The sequence below is a fragment of the Vitis vinifera genome, chromosome 16 (assembly GCF_030704535.1).
Source record: "Vitis vinifera cultivar Pinot Noir 40024 chromosome 16, ASM3070453v1".
NCBI lineage: Eukaryota > Viridiplantae > Streptophyta > Magnoliopsida > Vitales > Vitaceae > Vitis > Vitis vinifera.
Genome location: NC_081820.1, coordinates 570,073 through 588,334, shown reverse-complemented (window position 1 = coordinate 588,334; position 18,262 = coordinate 570,073). Strand labels below are relative to the sequence as shown.

General features: G+C 34.3%; 2 protein-coding genes and 1 pseudogene across 2 annotated transcripts; 1 reads left to right on the top strand and 2 right to left on the bottom strand.

The window, feature by feature from the left end:
* Window positions 1–5,981: 5,981 nt before the first annotated feature.
* Window positions 5,982–7,741, bottom strand: LOC100242618 (probable glutathione S-transferase). The gene is made up of 2 exons (XM_002268738.5): window positions 7,173–7,741; window positions 5,982–6,501 (listed from the first exon to the last, which is right to left on the bottom strand). The coding sequence occupies exons 1-2, from the start codon at window positions 7,503–7,505 to the stop codon at window positions 6,124–6,126; spliced, it is 711 nt and encodes a 236-aa protein (XP_002268774.2). The 5' UTR covers window positions 7,506–7,741; the 3' UTR covers window positions 5,982–6,123.
* An 857-nt stretch (window positions 7,742–8,598) lies between these two features.
* On the top strand, window positions 8,599–10,574 carry LOC100244251 (cytochrome P450 89A2). Its single transcript, XM_002267592.5, has one exon. It carries the CDS (start codon window positions 8,755–8,757, stop codon window positions 10,480–10,482), a length of 1,728 nt encoding a protein of 575 aa, XP_002267628.4. The 5' UTR covers window positions 8,599–8,754; the 3' UTR covers window positions 10,483–10,574.
* Window positions 10,575–11,095: 521 nt separating this feature from the next.
* Window positions 11,096–18,111, bottom strand: LOC100247752 (cell division cycle 20.2, cofactor of APC complex-like; annotated as a pseudogene).
* Between the last annotated feature and the right edge of the window lie 151 nt (window positions 18,112–18,262).

Sequence of the window (18,262 nt, the reverse complement as noted above, 5' to 3'; positions counted from 1 at the left end):
GACTCTCTCTTATGGTTGGTTTTCTTGTTAGGCATGCAATATTTGAAATCACCTAGCCTACTTAGGTACCTATAATTAACTGATTAATGGTCACACTTCCCTTAACTTTGTCAGTAGAGACCTCTTTGGGGCTTAGAGGGGTGCTACCTCCTAGAGGTACCTTCCCAATAAGTAACCTGATCCCCGGACCTAGACTCGGGTTTCTCAAAGACATGCTTTTTCCAAAACTATGGAGTCACTTTTTAGGGTTTTCTTTCTTGTTTTATTTTCGCTTTAAAATAAAAATAAAATAGGTGGCGACTCCAACTTTTCTAAAATCAATTTTTCACAAATAATAAAAAGCGAGTCTCGCCGATCGAGTGGGGACGCACGTGAAAAATGCGGGTCCACACTAAGATACCTTGAAATCTGTCTCTATGGATCTTAATGCCAATGACATAAGATGCCTCACCCATATCCTTCATGTTAAAATTTTTAGAGAGGAATTGTTTCACCTCATAAAGTAAACCCTTATCATTGGTTGCAAGTAAGATGTCATCCACGTATAAAACAAGAAAACAAGCTTTACTCCCACTGACCTTAAGGTATATGCATTGATCCATAACATTTTCTACAAAACCAAATGAAGAAATTATGTTATGGAATTTTAAATACCATTAGCGGGATGCTTGTGTTAAACCGTATATGGATTTCTTAAGCTTACAAACCAGTTGCTCACCATCACTAGAGGGGAATCCTTCAGGTTATTTCATGTAAACCTCCTCCTCTAGTTCTCCATTAAGAAATACAGTTTTCACATCCATTTGTTGCAATTCTAAATCAAAGTAGGCTACTAATGCCAATATAATGCGTAAGGAATCTTTCTTAGATACAGGAGAAAAGGTTTCCGTGTAATCGATTCCTTCTTTCTGAGTGAATCCATTTGCAACAAGTCTGGCCTTGTATCTCTCAATGTTGCCTAATGAGTCTTTCTTTGTCTTAAAAACTCATTTACAACCAATGGCTTTAGCACCATTAGGCAACTCAATAAAGTCCCAAACATCGTTGCACCTCATGGAACTCATCTCATCTTTCATGGCATTGTACCACAATTCTGATTCTTTCCAAGTCATGGCTTGTGAAAAAAATTCAGGATCATTTTCAGTTCCTATATTGTAGTCAGATTCTTGTAGATATAGTACATAATCACTAGGAATTGTTGACCTCTTAGTTCGAGTAGATCTTCTTAAGGTTGCACCAATATCTTCTAAGGAAGTATGAGGTTCAATTTGTTGTTCAGAAGTGTCAGACAACTCCTGATCAACTTGATCTACTAGAATGTTGACAACAGCTTGTGGAACTTTAATGACTGGTTAAACTTCAACGATTGTTGGTTCTGCACTCGTTTGAACTTGAGGGGTGTTATGAACAACAAATAATCTATCACTTGAAGTGGAAGGTTGAGACTTTGTATGATCACTAACCAAGTCATATTCAAGAAATTTAGTATTTCTTGATTCCACAATCCTAGTGTTGTAAGATGGACAGTAAAATCTGTACCCCTTAGACTTTTCTGCATATCCAATGAAATACCCACTTATAGTCCTTGGGTCCAATTTCTTCTCTTATGGATTATAAATTCTCACTTCAAACGAGCATTCCCAAACGCGCATATGTCGCAAACTCGGTTTTCAACCTTTCAATAACTCAAATGGCATCTTTGAGATAGCCTTGGTTGGAACTTGGTTTAATATATACATTGTTGTCTTAAGTGCTTCAGCCCACAAGAATTTAGGAAGTTTTGAGCTGCTAAGCATACTCCTCACCATGTCTAGTAAACTTCAATTTCTTCTTTCTGTTACACTATTTTAGTTTGGAGAACCAGGCACGGTGTATTGGGCAACAATCCCATGTTCTTGAAGAAACTTCGCAAATGGCCCAGGTGTTTGTCCATCTTCCAAGTATCTATCATAATATTCTCCACCTCTATTTGATCTCACGATCTTAATTTGTTTACCACATTGTTTCTCTACTTCTACCTTGAAAACTTTAAAGGCATCTAATGCTTCATTTTTGTTATGAAGTATGTAAAGATACATATATCGTGAGAAATCATTTATGAAAGAAATGAAGTATTTCTGACCATGAGAGTCCATGTCAAGACTACATATATCAGTATGTATGATCTCTAATATGGCGGAACTCCTAGTAGCACCTCTTTTTGACTTGTTGGTCTGTTTTCCCTTAATGCAGTCCACACAAGTCTCAAAGTCAGTAAAATTTAGAGTACTAAGTACCCCATCATTTACCAACCTTTTGATTCTATCTATGGAGATATGACCTAATCTCCGGTGCCACAATGTAGCAGAATCCTCATTTACAACACATCTCTTAATGCCAGTTTGGACATTTAATGAATTATAAGTGGTATCATTTTGTAAGAATATGCGATAAAGACCATCAGACAAAATACCATTCCCAACACAATCAAATTGAAAGGTGTTTCTAAAAAATGAAAGGAATATCCAAACGGTACAAGTTTAGAAACTAAAATCAAGTTTCGTGAGAAACTTGGTACATAAAAGGTCCTTTGCAATTCCAAAACAAAACCACCATTTAAAGTTAAATAACATGTCTCTATTGTTTCCACATGCAAGCCCATCTTATTTTCGGATAAAATGAATTGCTTACTTTTCACTGGCTTCCTTAGGTTTTGCATACCCTGCAAGGAATTTGAAATGTGGATTGTAGATCCAGAATCAATCCACCATGTGTTGGTATTTACAGTAACCATATTAGATCATAACAAACAAATGAGATAGGAATACCTTTCTTCTCAGGCCATTTCTGGAATTTCAGACATTTCTTCTCACGTGTCCTTTCTTTTTACAAAAGAAACACTTATCGTCTTTCTTAATGTCATATTTGGGAGGAATTTGTTGCTTCCCTTTCTGACTGGCTTGAGATTTTCCTTTATTTCCTTTCTTTTGCGTCACCAACATGGCACTTTCTCCTTGTTCCATCATTAACCTTCCTTCCTCTTGAACACACATGGTCATCAATTCATTGATAAACCACTTATCCTTATGTGTGTTGTAAGAGATTTTGAAAGGTCCATATTGAGACGGAAGAGTGTTAAGGATAAAGTGCACTAAGAAGGATTCAAACATTTCTACCTCGAGCTTCTTTAATTGAGTCACTATGTCCCTCATTTTCATGATGTGTTCACCTACACCTCTTATACCGGTGAGCTTCAGGGATGTGAACTTCATAATTAGGGTGTTTGCCAAGGCTTTATCTGAAGTGATGAATTGCTCGTCAATAGCCTTTAACAATTCGAGGACATTCTCATGTTGCTCGATTGAACCACATATACCAGCACTAAGTTTTGTCTTAATGTACATCACACTGAGTCGATTAGATTTCTCCCAGCGTTTGTACAATAGAATTTCATCAGGTGTGCTGATATCAATGAATTTATGTGGTTCGTCTTTCCTTATGGCATAGTCTATGTCCATGCACCCTAATTGAAAAATAATTCTCTTCTTCCATATCTTAAAGTTATCTCCCCCGAGTTCGAGAACCTCACAACGAATATCAGATATGCTAAGTAAAATTGCATAAAAGATTACAAGCTTGTTAATATTTGAGACTTTAATTAAATTCATGTTTTACCAATGTAAAACACGCTTAAAAATTGAATCTAATTTTTATTAAAAATTGTCTATGGTCCAAATCTTTAATTCAATCAGATTCATTAACTTTATGATCGATTTTATCAAACTATTTTTACTAAATTTGTAAAGTTTATTATGAATTTAGTTTGATATTTTCTATTTATAAGCTTTATGATAAGCCTATTAAATTAATTCTTTCTAACTCCTGTGGGTAAATTAGGAAAAATTAATTTTAATATTTTATCCTAATTAATTATATAAATATAATGAAATCCTTGTGGGGTAAAATTATCATATTTATTTAATTAATTACAATTAATGTCCATAATGTGATCCTCATTTACTTAATATATAATTTTATATAATTAAGGATGTTGTGGTTATTCCTTAATTATTTAAAATTATATGGTTCACTAGACATTAAAACTATATGATATAAATTTAATATGTCTAACACAAATTTAGGCAACAATTGCATGCAATTGAAGCTACAACTTTAATTTATCTAACTCAAATTTAGGCTATATTTTTACATACACAAACATATAAATTAAAATAAATAATTTAATTTGCATGTATAAAAATCACATATAATTTAGAACTAATTTGAAAGGATTTCACATTATGATTGGGTGCCCAAATCCATATAAAAACACAATCAATTCCAAGCCCAATCAAAAAATAATTCAAATCAGGCCAAAAGGGCTTAAACTGACCCAAATTTATCATTTATCTCATGGCCCAACACTTAAAGCCCCTTATTTTGCAAAAATGGACCACTACTCATGTATTGAGCCTAATAGGCCCAATAGCAATTTATCTAAAGGCCCAAAACTTTAGTGGGCTTTAGTGGAAACTCAATCTCTCTCTAGGTTCAACAAATTAATAACACCTGCACCGAACCCACCATCCTAAGTTGCAATCATAATTTGTTAGATCAAGTTTGTAATCAATTCAAGCTCAATCCAAATTATTATACATTCAACTTAAATCTATCTCGAACTCATCTCTACATCGAATTGATTTAATGCTTTCTAAATTTTAGATTTTAAGGGCTTTTATCCCTCTTCATGCTTTGCCTTGATTTTAGATTACGTTTTCTAGTTTTTAGTTTTCTTCATTTTAATTTGATCCATTTAGTAAATTAAAATAAAAAACAATCTCAACAAAGATAGAATAAACAAGTTCAAAAGAGTTTGATCTCCATTTAGGCAATCAAACAAAAAAGACAAAGACTAAATGAAAACAAAAGATTGGAAATGAAATGATAGATGAATATCATTTTTTAGAATTCATAACCAAAAATCCAAATGTAATATAGATCTATATTCCCTATGACACAGTCAATCCAGATCAACCTAGCCTCAAGGCAATAAGGTCATTTCATTCAAAAATCTGATATTCAAGCTTCCCACAAGCTACTTAATATATACAAAGCCAACTATCAAGCAATCCAAGATAAAAAAAAAACATCCTTGAATTTGAAATCTCCAAATATGATAATAACATCAAAGTCAAACAAGACTCCAAAATTAACATTAATTAACTAAAAGTAGTTATATTGTATCTTCTCTTATATTGTATTATAATTTTGAGCAATGATTTACCTTTTTAGCATGGAATATCAGTTCTAGGGTTTTTTTTTTTTGGGAAATGTGTTTTAAATGTACACTAATGTGGTATATTGGTTAGAGGAAGTAGACTATGGTTCATAATAAGATCAGTTCAATATATATGTAATTGAGAATTGACCCATATAGGTAAATATTCTAATTTTAGAGATAATTGAAAATTTAACCATATAGATAAATTCTAATTTTAAAAAACTTGACCTAATATATAGTTCTTTGCAAATGAAACCTAACCAACCAATGTTTAAGCTCTTTCTAAATGAAAATCAATCATAAGTTAAAGCTCACATGAACATTAATTTGATTGATAATTTTTACCTGAACTTAACTATGATTAAATTGCATTAATTAAAAGCATAATCCCAATTAAGTTATTTATAAATGAAATTCAATCTTAGTTAAGCTCAGACGATCATTCTGATTGAAAACTTAATTGTAGTTAAGTTCTTAATTGATGTAATTCAATCGTAGTTAAGTTCAAATGAACTTTATTATTAAGAACTTAACCTCAATTTTTTTTCATAAATAAAACTTTAGTTAAATCCAAGTGAATATTTTGATTGTTGTTGAACCTTTGTTAAGTTCTTTATAAATGAAAATCAATCATTTAACCTTATCACATAATAAAGCTTTTCAACTCCATTTTGGATTAACTATTCATCTTCTCCTTTTCCATAAATACATGACAGAAAAATTCAGATATGACGTATCATTTACTATTAGATCAAAAACTAAGCAAACTTCGAAAATTACATAAATATTATCAAAACCCAAACATAGTGGATGAAAGGTTTTAACTAAGAGAAATTAATATTTAATTAGCAAGATCCTATCTCTCATTTCCTGGCAACCAAAGCTAAACAAGCTTGGCGAATCATTTGAAAGTGAATCATCAATTTCTCCTTAGGCAGCAAGGTTGGCTTGATGAGAGGCAACTCCACAAAGTTGGCCACCCATTTGTGAATGTGAGGTTGCTTTTGAGGGTCCAACAACTTGAACCCTCCAACTTCTTCAATGACTTCCACCCAACCACACATCAAGCCTAGCACAATGTCGACATACCCTATACCATTGTTGCCTCCGAAGAATACTCTCTCCCCCTTGAGCTTGGCTGCCTCTCCTTCAAGCACTTCCATGGCTTCTTTTGCTTCCTTCACTGCCTTCTCCTGTTGCTCTCCTTGAGTAATCAGTGCTGTTCTTACCACGTCTGTCAGCTATATACACAACATCAACCAAAATTTATAATTATGCACTTTTGAGCTATTTATTTATTAGATGAGAAGAAGTTATTTATAATTAGAAGATTAGAGCTCGTTTAAAAGTGATTTTGAGATAAGTTATTTACAAAATTACTTACATATGTAAAATCAAATATATCTAAATATTAATATATAACATTTAAAATCAAATATAATCAAACTATTTATATCATTTTAAATCCACTCACCCAAATGAAATACTTTTTTGTGATACAAAGCAAGTTCTCATATCACAAATTTTTAGATATACCCAATTCAATTTCCAAAATAATTAAATATAAAACCTAACTCATAAACATCATATATAACACTTCTTACATCATAACTTAAATAAATACAATTGGTACATAGAGTCCACGCGTAGAAAGACTAGCAAAACTAGATGAAAGTGACAAGAGATATGATAAGTTTTAACATGGGAGAGCCACCATTTTTGACCAGCACACCCTTTGACTGAATAAATTTCTCTACATTTATTTTAAATTTTTATTTTATTTATACTAAGTGATAATTTAAAGTAAAGTAAATAATCATGGTACAAGAATAATCCAAGATATATAATCAGGATCTCCTCCTCTGGTACATACCTACAACAAAATAAAGAATTGGTAGCTGCAAGTACATACCTTTACTTCAATGAAATCAGCCCAAAAGCGAGCCTTGGCTCTCTCATGAGGGTCTTGAGGCAAAATAGGGTTATGCTTCCAAGTCTCATCGATATACTCTATGATAACAAGCGTTTGCGCAATGGGGTTGCCATTATGAAGCAGCACAGGGACTTTCTTATAAACTGGGTTGGAGGTGAGAAGAAGAGAGCTCTTGTTAATCAAGTCCTCTTCTACATACTCATATTCAATGCCTTTGAATTTGAGAGCCCACTCTACTCTTTTCACAAATGGACTATACCATGAGCCTAACAGCTTCACTTGCTCTTCCTGCAGTACTGCACCACTGGTCATGTTGATGCCTTTGATCAGAGCTTGGTGGGTATAAAGGGGAAGAGAGATGATAGGATATAAATATAGAAGGGGAAAAGGGATGATAGGATGTAAAACACAACTTGGAAAAACACAGAAGAAACTCAAAGTCAAGTTGTGTTTTACTTCTACAACTTGTCAAGCCTCGTTTCTTTGAACATTCAAAGTCAAGTTGTGTTTTACATCAACAACTTGTCAAGCCTCGTTTCTTTGAACATTCTATGTAATGGAAATGACTCAAACTATTCTTTTATAATAAAAATAAAAATAAAAATTCTAAACCGAAATTCTTTTATCCCATAGAAAATAAGAGAGTCGAACATTTTTTATTGTCGTAATAAAGTGTCTTGGTCACATTGAAACAAATTGCAAGTTGGGGGATAGAATTAATTCTTATTAGTAAGGAAGAAAAGATTGAAAAGGATTGAAGGATTATCTCTTGTAAACAAGCATCCCATAGCAAAGGTGAATAGTTTGAAGAGTGTGGCCATTAAAAATAATGATAATATGGTGGATTGTAGATGAGTTTAAATTTTGCTAGGAGTAAGACTTGTGATTTTTTTCATGTCTCTTTAAGATTTTTTTTATTGGAATAAGTTGAGGTTAATTTCTAGGACTTTGATTATTTGTAACATTTTCTTTGTTTTTAATTTCACCTTCAATTCAAAAGATATATACAAATAAATGTTAATATATTGTTGTTTTTAAAAGGTAGATGAGTTTGAGTTACCTATGAAATGTTGGTTGACGGAGAGAAGGAAAAAAAAAGTTTATTTTCAAAGAAAAATAATAATAATAATAATAAATATATCTAAAATAAAGAAAAATATTATAAAGGAGCCTAATTATTAATTGGTATTGATGATGTGAAAGTAAAAATGATATTTTAGGGAATAATTATATGACTTGTTAAAAAATATAAGTATTTTAAATTATTTTTAAATAAATAAAGATAATATAGAATTTAAAATTTTTGGATTCTTTTTTTATATATTTTCATATTAATAGATTAAAACCTACTTTTCCTAAATTAAAAATATAATCTAGAAACAAGTAATGCACAAAAAAGTGACAAATAAGCCTTAAATCTAAAATTTAGAAAATACAAGATCAACTCAATTCAAAGATGAGTTGAGTGTATATTAATTTGGATTGATCTGGAATTGCAAAGTCTTTGGAGTCGATTTAAAAAGTCTACCTACAAAACGATCAATAATTCATAGGACCTACTATGAATTTGGGTCAAACTTTGATACCCAAAATCAACTCATTATCCAAATCTCATCTTGCACATCCAACGGTCCAAGGAATCCATCCACAAACCCTCGGTAGAATTCTCCCTATGAATTTTCAATGTAGCACAATGAACCCAGAAGAGAGAATCAAGAATTTGATGACCAAAATGGAGACATGGCTCTTCATCATCATCTCCCTCTGTGTTGCTGCTTTCCTCAAATCTCTCTATGATTTCTTCTTCCCAAAACTGAACCTCCCACCAGGACCCACCAGGGTTCCTCTCATCGGAAACTTCTTATTGTTCCGTAAATCCTTGGTGGACTTCGAACCAGTCATCCGAAACCTACACAGCAAGTACGGCCCAATCCTCACAGTCCATTTCGGCTCTCGCCCTGTCATATTCGTCTCCTCCGATTCCCTCTCCCACCAGGCCTTGGTCCAAAAGGGCGCTGTTTTCGCTGATCGCACTGAGGCCCTCCCCATCAGCAAAATTTTCAGCAGTAATAAGCATACCATCAGCACCGCCTTCTACGGCCCGACCTGGCGAGTTCTCCGCCGCAACCTCACCACCGAGATCCTCCACCCTTCGTGGGTGAGAAGCTATGCTCATGCGCGAAAGTGGGTGCTGGGGATTCTCCTCTCTAGGGTTACAGGCCACTCGGGACCGGTCCGGGTGGTGGATCACTTCCGGTATGCTATGTTTTACTTACTGGTGCTCATGTGTTTTGGGGACAAGCTCAAGGAAAATCAGATTCGAGAAATTGAGACGATTCAACGAAGATTGTTATTGCGTTTTCGTCGCGTCAATATCTTAAGCTTCTGGCCGAGGTTGCGAATGCTATTGTTCCGAAAGCATTGGGAGGAGGCATTGCAGCTGCGCAAGGATCAGGAAGGGATTATACTTCCACACACAAGAGCCAGACAGCAGCTAAAGCAACAACTTCGAAGCAAAGAACAAGAAGACGACAGCGACCCAGGTTCATCTTCCTCCTCAACTGAATATGTCTTGTCGTATGTGGATACTTTGCTGGATCTGCAACTGCCGGAAGAAGAAAACAGAAAGCTTAGTGAAGGAGAGATGGTTAGTTTGTGCTCGGAGTTTCTGAACGGCGGTACTGAAACTACATCCACTACACTGCAGTGGATCATGGCAAACCTGGTGAAGCACCCGCATATTCAGGCCAAGCTTTTCGAGGAGATTAGTGGGGTTGTGGGGGAAGGAGGGGAGGAGGTGAAGAGGGAAGATTTGCAGAAGATGCCATACTTGAAGGCGGTGATACTGGAAGGCCTGAGGCGGCATCCTCCAGCCCACTTTCTGTTGCCTCATTCGGTGACCCAAGATACAACCTTGGAAGGGTTTGCGATACCAAAAAACACTCTAGTGAATTTCATGGTAGCGGACATGGGTTGGAACCCAAAGATTTGGGATGACCCAATGGCGTTCAAGCCGGAGAGGTTCATGAACAGCAAAGGTAATGGTGTGGAAGCATTTGATGTAACTGGGAGGAAGGAGATCAGAATGATTCCATTCGGTGCTGGAAGGAGAATTTGTCCAGGGTATGAACTAGCCATTCTGCATTTGGAGTACTTTGTGGCCAATTTGGTGTTGAATTTTGAATGGAGAGCTGTGGATGGAGATGAAGTTGACTTATCAGAGGAGCAGGGATTCACAGTAGAAATGAAGAATCCATTGCAGGTTCACTTGTCTCCTAGGAGGAAATAAAATTAATCGAAGTGTTAAGGACTAGGAAGGGTGTTTGATAAATCAACCGTATTGACTTAAGGTAATTTAATAATTTAATGACTTTGGTGACATTTGTTTTTTTGGGTTAATTCTAAATAGAATTTATTTTTAACTTAATACTAAATAATGATTAATAGTATTAAGTATTAAGTTGTTTTTTTTTAATATTTTATTTCTATTAAGTATTAAGCTATTTGTTTTTTTATATACTAAAAACCAATATCTTAATATTTTAATGTATTAAAAAAATAAAATTTAACGTATTTCTGTTCAAAATAATAAAATTGTTATAATAAATAATTTATCATTATCATTCTTACAAAAAATAATTAATATATTTATTTTTTATATAATTAAAATAAAATATTTAAACTTAATAATATGAACTGGCTTTTTCTATTTGGGGAGGTTTAAAAAATTGAGTTATTTTTAGGGCTCTATAAACTCGTAGATGTACTAAATTCTCAAAGTTGACATATTGAGTTAATGGGCTTTTGGACAACTGACTCAACCCAGCCCAACTCAAACTCCGCCTCAAGAATGCACTTTTGGTTCTATTAGGATTTAAATCAAACAGGTTGTAGACATGTGATTAGTTCACCATCTCTTTTAGACATTAGAATCATTTCATCAAACAGGTTGTAGACATTTCCTTAGTTCGACATATATCCTATGATTGATCAAACAAACAACCAAAGGGGATGACAAACAAAACTACAGAAAGAAAATTTGAAAACATACATGTTGGATCCGTAGGATAGAAACCAACACTACTCAATTGCAGGTTGGGGTGTTGGAGGAGGAATAGCTGCATCGGATGCGTTAGCATCAAATGAAATGACAGTCCACTCGGGCGACAGAGGAGGCAGCGGAGCATACACTGTGGGGCGACGCTTAATATCCCATGGCTGGGTTTTACACGGGCGAGTTTTCATGTGGTGAGACGTTGCCTTCTTCTATGGCCGCGACGAACACTTTATCACCATCGCACCACCACCCAATCTCGGGCCTGCCTTCCTCACACCAAATGACGCTGCCATAGAACAACGGTCGGGTTGAAAATCGTATTTGGGGAGGTTTCAAAAACTGGTTTTTTCTATTTACCCAAAAATTTTAAAAATTTAGTAATAAGTCATTAAAAATTAAAAAAAAAAACAAACAAGTTAAATTCTAAAAGCAAATTGCTTTCAACAAAAAGTCAAAAAAACAAACACTACCTTAATTTATATCAATCTCAAAACTTTTTTATAAATATAAGATTTAAGTAAGAATAAATTAACTAATTTCACTTCATACTTAAAGTCATAATTAACTTTAAATTATGATATTAATCTCGGGCCTGCCTTCCTCACACCAAATGACGCCGCCATAGAACAACGGTCGGGTTGAAAATCGTATTTGGGGAGGTTTCAAAAACTGGCTTTTTCTATTTGCCCAAAAATTTTAAAAATTCAGTAATAAGTCATTCAAAATTAAAAAAAAAAAAAACAAACAAGCTAAATTCTAAAAGCAAATTGCTTTCAGCAAAAAATCAAAAAAACAAACACTACCTTAATTTATATCAATCTCAAAACTTTTTTATAAATATAAGATTTAAGTAATAATAAATTAACTAATTTCACTTCATACTTAAAGTCATAATTAACTTTAAATTATGATATTAAGCTATTTTGACAAATATACCTAATTTATTTAATAACTTGAATTATTAAGTCCCTTTAAGTCGTTAAATTGATTTACCAAACACCCTGAGTCTTTATAGAAATTTGTAAGATAATTGAGACTTTCTAAGAATCTTTGTTATTGTATTTTATTTCTTAACTCAAAAAATTTCTACAAATTTGATGCCCCTAATGATAGGTACTATTAACCGATATTATGCCCTAAACAAAAGGAACATCTGTGTGAAAAAGTTTTATTTGCTTAGTATATATATATACTATTAATGGTCAGTTTGATAAAGCTTGATAATAAATTTGGTTCTTCCAAATGATGGATTTACATGATTTTCATAGCAAGGAAATTTTGAAAAGAAATCGTTATATTCCCCAAAATAATCTTAGAGAACTATCGTATAAAGAAAAAAATCAATTTGCTAGCATATTAAAGCTAAACTATACCTATTAAAGGATTGTTAATCATACTATCTTGAAACTCAAAATGAACATTCTTCAATCCAAAAAACATTATATTCCATTCAAAATGTTCAAATGGTATTGTGAATGTGGTTTATATTTATCTTTTCGTCAATCTAGATTTGTCAATACCAGTTCTTCATATCAAATTTTGATGAAACTTTAGTTTCATAAAGCTTGTTAAGAAGATCCTTTTTACTAAGGGTAGGGTATTTGATCCATTTAAGAGCTTTTGTTCAATGGCTTATATTCATAACAAGTCTTTGAGCTCCTCTTTCGATTTCAAGAACACTCTCAACATAAACCCAGGGTAAGACCATGGAGAGCCGCCTTTTCTTATGAGTTTTTCCTTTACTTGATTTCAATTTCTTTTTTGCAAAGCTTAAGATGTTGATTATTTATTTGGATTGACCTAGCCTTTGTGGTCACCTATCTTTCATCAAATCCTTTTTCATAAAGGAGGTAAACCACATACCCTTTTCAATCCTAAAGGCATTAGAAAAATAGAAACATACTTCTTTTTCAAGCATTTTTTTGAAAATCATTTATATGCTTCTGCATATTAGTAGCAAAGTTTTGAAAGGCAAAAGCATGAGATGAGATGAGGTGTTCTTGTATTCTTGATGTGAGGTGTAAGCCTTGAAAAGTTGAGGCGTAAGCCTTTTGAGACCCTTATTTTATAATTAATAAATATTTTAAAATATATAAAAAAAAAATAAAAAAAAAATAGTATAAATGGAAAACATGAAACAGTCCATTAGAATCATTAAAAAAAAACCATACTTATTCTATACTTTCACAAAAAATCCATAACTAAGTCAAAATAAAAAATAGTCAACCATACTAATAGTTCTTAACTTTCACAAAAAACCACAACTAAATCATAAAATAGAAAATAAAGTCTATACTAATAGTTCTAAACTTTCACAAAATATATATATATATATATATATATATATATATATATATATATATATATATATATATATATATATCACAACTAAGTCACAAAATAACAAATAGAATTGAACACATGACTAAAATGTTTCAACTTAAATCCTCCTCTCCAATGTCATCATCACCTCATCCAATGTATCACTAGTAGAAAAGTTTCCACTATCAAATCCTCCCATTTCATCTAACTCTTCATCTTCATGAATTGGTGTCAAATTCATCTCCTTCTATTTACCTTTGCCTCCACTTTTATCTAGCATAAAATATTACTGAAACTTAACCTTTGGCTCAGACTAGCATGGACTCTATATTCCCAATAATATAATATAAGTATGCTTCTACATCCATCACTGAATTTGGCCTTGTGGTCAACATTGAAAATTTTTTGCTCAAAACCAACCAACTGTTTTATTCCAAAAGCTCAATCTCTGAGCTGGAATTACCTAACTCAAGATGACACTTTTTCTGCTTGTAAGCCCTATACCAACAGGCAACAGAAACTCTATAATCTTCATCAACTAGTTTTGGTTTTATAATATACAATGTAACCATTTTACCTCCTATGAACATGGTTACACTGGTTCTATGATTATGTATATTCTTTTTGAAAACACATAGATTTTATACATACTACTATAGTTAAAAACTTTCTTAATATCCTCCAATGGGACAATATTTAAATTTAGAAAATTCGGTATAAGTGAAATTTGAACCAAAAGAAATTCACCGTCAACAAGTTCACAAGCAGTAGCTTTGTTCAACTACACTAACTCTGAACCTCTTGCTTAAGAGCCAATTAAGAATTTAGAAACTGACATTGCAGTGAGCTTTAATTGGTCATGATGTAGATGGTAAAGTGCTAGGAACTGTCAGGTAGGGGGTAAGCCTAGGGTTCAAATATCCAAATATTTGTGCATAACAAAGAAAAAATAAAAAGCTGAGGAGATATATCATTCAGCAATAAGGGCTTGTTAGGCAAGATGGTTCTAAAGCCAACTATTCCTCTGGCGTGAGCTCTGTGTTTGATCATTGGAGGCAATAAACAAGTTAAGAAGGAAAGATGAAAAACAAAAAATTCTGGTTTAGGGTTGAGGTTGAAGTCTTTTGAAATCTCAGTAGAGGTTGTCAAAGGTAGGGTGGAATCTGAAGTTTGGAAAGGGGACATGGGTTCTCTAGTTGGATTAGATTTGGAGAACAGTGTCTCTCGTTTGAGAGGCCATTTCCAAAGAGGAATGGAAAGAAGGGGGAAGTGGTACAGAGTCTACAGATTGCTGCTCCAAAGTAATGAGCAGGGCAGTATCAGCTGTACTCGGTTTGCTTTGTGGAGGCAAGGAGGTTCGCTTTGGGGTTCTCAGAAGGCAGGGGGTTTCTTGGGGGTTGAGTCATTCTAGCTAACTATTTATGGAGACTTTGGGTGGTCTTTCCTGTCCAGAAGCCGACCCTTTTACTAAGCTCCCCTCCTCAGAGAGCAGTTAGAAGGATACCAAAAAGGGAGAGTCCTTTGATGAGCTTGTGAGGAAGGCCCAATATAGGTAGGTACTGCAGTGTGGATACAGTTAAGGGAGAAGGAGTTGAGCAGTAAGATGAAGGGGACTGCAATGTTGTTTAGTGGGTAGGCTGGGGGATTTTCAGACCAAGCTCCAGATCTAATTTTGTTGAAGAGGTGGGGTGTATAGCTAAAACCAAAGAGGGCATGCATTTGGCCTTGTCAGGGAGCTCCCTTATCTTGTTTGGATTTGAGGCAGTTTCTGATGCAGAGTTGGTCCCTAAACAGGGTTGAGAAGGTAAAAGAATAAAATTCTGTTTTACATAGAGAAGTCCTAAAGGTGGGATACTGTGGGGAAGAAGTTCATACTAGAGAAGCTTGTGTGAGAGTAGTTGGGTTGTCATTGCATTTCTAGGATAGGGAGTTGTTCAAGTAGCTTGGGGAATTTTGGAGGGGGGTTGTGGCAGTGGATGAAGATACCATGAATCGCCAAAACTTACAGTGGGTAAGAGTCCTCATGAAAACAATAGGGATAAAGGTGTTAGGACAATGCCGATGGCAATGGTGGTGGGCTGTTGGTGTTTTGCAATACAATTTTGGTGGGAAATCCCATGGTAACTAACCTTAAAATTATGTTGGATAAACTAAGCTAACCATACAAACTTCAATTGAGCTAAAGTAGCTAATAAATAGAATGGAAAAAATCAGAGCACATTTTATCCATATTCTCAGGTCCTGAGATCTAGGAAGCAAAGGAATCCAACACTATACTTAGCTAGAAGCACACTAAAACCCAACATCTGTACCTGCATCCATGTAACATAAATGCACATACCCATTTCTCAATCATTCATTTTTCATGTTGTCATTCATCTATCTCAACGCTATCATCTTGGCTATGATCATTTCCAAACACAATTGCAAACCAAAATTCTCAAAACTCCATAATAATAACAAAAGGGTCTCGTGCCTTTGGTAAATTGAATCCCATTTTCAACCCTAGCCTTCCTCGTCTTTTACTAGTTGAGCCTAACAATATTTTCCTCCATTCTCTTCCTAGTTATCCTCATTTTCTTAGCAACCAAACATATTATGAATGGATCTGAATATGAAATATTTTGTAAGGTAATGTCCCTGTTCTTTCACACGAGCCCTCGAGATCGCTAAAGGAACCGATGCTCACATCCGTGGAAGCCACCAAACGAAAAAAAGTTAAAACAAACAACACCACCAACAACAAAGCTGATCCTCTCACCATTTCATCCAATAAAAATAATAATAATAATAATAAAAATCAAGAATGGAAGGAGTAACCTTACCGATATCAGTATCGTTGATGAGGAGGACTTCAAGAGAGTTCTGGAGAACGACTATTCTGTACTCCCATGTGTCTGTGCAAGGCTTCACTATCTCAACATGTTCCTTCTCCATTACCAATTTTCCCATTCTTGGAAAGAATCTGAAATATTATTCAGAAATCAGAATAATTGCTTTGGAGATCAAACCAAGAACAAATAAATATCATAAAGACAAAATGCCCCCATTCCAGAAATTTGTTTTTTATTTTTTACAGAAATCTATTTATCAAAACCCTAATTCAAAAATAAAATTGAAAAAGAAAAACGCTAAACTTAAAAATCAAATTTAGGGAATCACCCCACCCCACCCCACCCATGCACCTCCAGTTTCAAAAATCAAAACAATTGTACCAAAAATCAAAAACTCTATTACAAATCAAAGGAAAACCTAGACTCAGAATCAGAAAAACAAAAAAACAAAAAAGTCCAGAAATCAAAATAATTATTTCATAAATAAAACAAAAAAAATCAATTAAAAAAATATGTTTAACAAACCCTAATTTAGAAATAAAGTAGGAGAACAAAGAAAGAGACTCAAAAATCAAATTTAGGGAAACCTCCTATTTCAAGAAAGTGCTAAGGAAAAAAAAAAAAGGAAAAATCACATTTTTGTGTTTGGCTTGAATGAAAAATGTGAAAGAAAATCTCATATGATGAAAATTGGTAATTTGAGTTGAAGAAAGAATATGGAGAGATTTTATCGAGCTTAAAAACATATTCTCTTCTTTCCCTTATACTTCCTAATATCCAAACAAAACCCTAACGGATTCGCCTTAATGAGGAAATGGCCCAGGATGCTCTGCTTTTGGTGCAGCTTTTTTCACTTCTGGGGTGCCAAAAGCATTCCAGAACTTGAGTCTCATCTCCTGCAGCAGTTGCCACTGTATGTCCATCTGGACTCTGCCAAAAGAGTTGATCAAGAATATTAGAACATATAAAGATTTGGTACTCAGAAACATTCACTAAAATAAGGTCCATTTTATTACCTGAGCCATGAAAAGAACTCTGGTTATGACCAGTAAGCTCAGCAATCTTCACCATTGATGGATACATCCAGAGGGTGAGTTGATTCTGCATAAAGCCATGGGAGCTAAGCAATTCACGCTCGTTCTTGTTCCACAGCAGAGCACAGACCTGTGAGCCAGCGTCCACTGAGTTCAAGCATGCGCCACTGTGGGTGTTCCAAAACTTCATGCAACAATCACTCCCAGCTCCTCCAGACGCCAGCAAATTGCGCTGAAAAGGGCACCAAGCAAGCGCTTTCACTGCAGCAGTGTGATCCTCAAGCCTGTGAAGCCACTGAGAACGTGAATGCATAGAGGCCATCGACCTATCCCATATGTAGAGTAAATTGTCATTTCCTCCACTCGCTAACTGTTGGCCAGAGGTAGACCATTTCAGTCCACAAACCTCTTGCCAGTGTCCCCTAAAAGTTGCCACAATGTGTGAGTGCACTCTCACATCATTGTTAATGATCTTACCATCCATTCCCCTAGTTGTAAGGATGTGGTTTTTCCAATCTAGAGAACCAACTCGTGATTGGTGGCCACCTCTCAGAGTCCTCAGCTGCAGAATTGATAGAACATCACTGTATTAGGAAATCATCAACAAAAGACCATTCCAAAGGTTAAAACAAAGAAAAATTACATACCAGTCGATTAACTGTAGAATCCCATCAGCAACCCAACTCACACTTGTAACAGGGCCATTCTCATCATCAACAGTGACAAGCTTTGAGGCAGAATTAATTTATTAAATTAAATTATTGTTATTTTTAGTATTTTTATGATTATTATTATTATTATTATTTTATCATTCTTCATTTT

What these genes read in the sequence shown, in the direction of transcription:
- LOC100242618 (XM_002268738.5), bottom strand. Translation starts at nt 7,505, where the DNA reads ATGACCAGTGGTGCAGTACTGCAGGAAGAGCAAGTGAAGCTGTTAGGC. An exon ending in CTGATTTCATTGAAGTAAAG is followed by an intron (nt 6,502 to 7,172) that starts GTATGTACTTGC and finishes TTGTGTATATAG; the next exon opens with CTGACAGACGTGGTAAGAAC.
- LOC100244251 (XM_002267592.5), top strand. Translation starts at nt 8,755, where the DNA reads ATGAATTTGGGTCAAACTTTGATACCCAAAATCAACTCATTATCCAAA.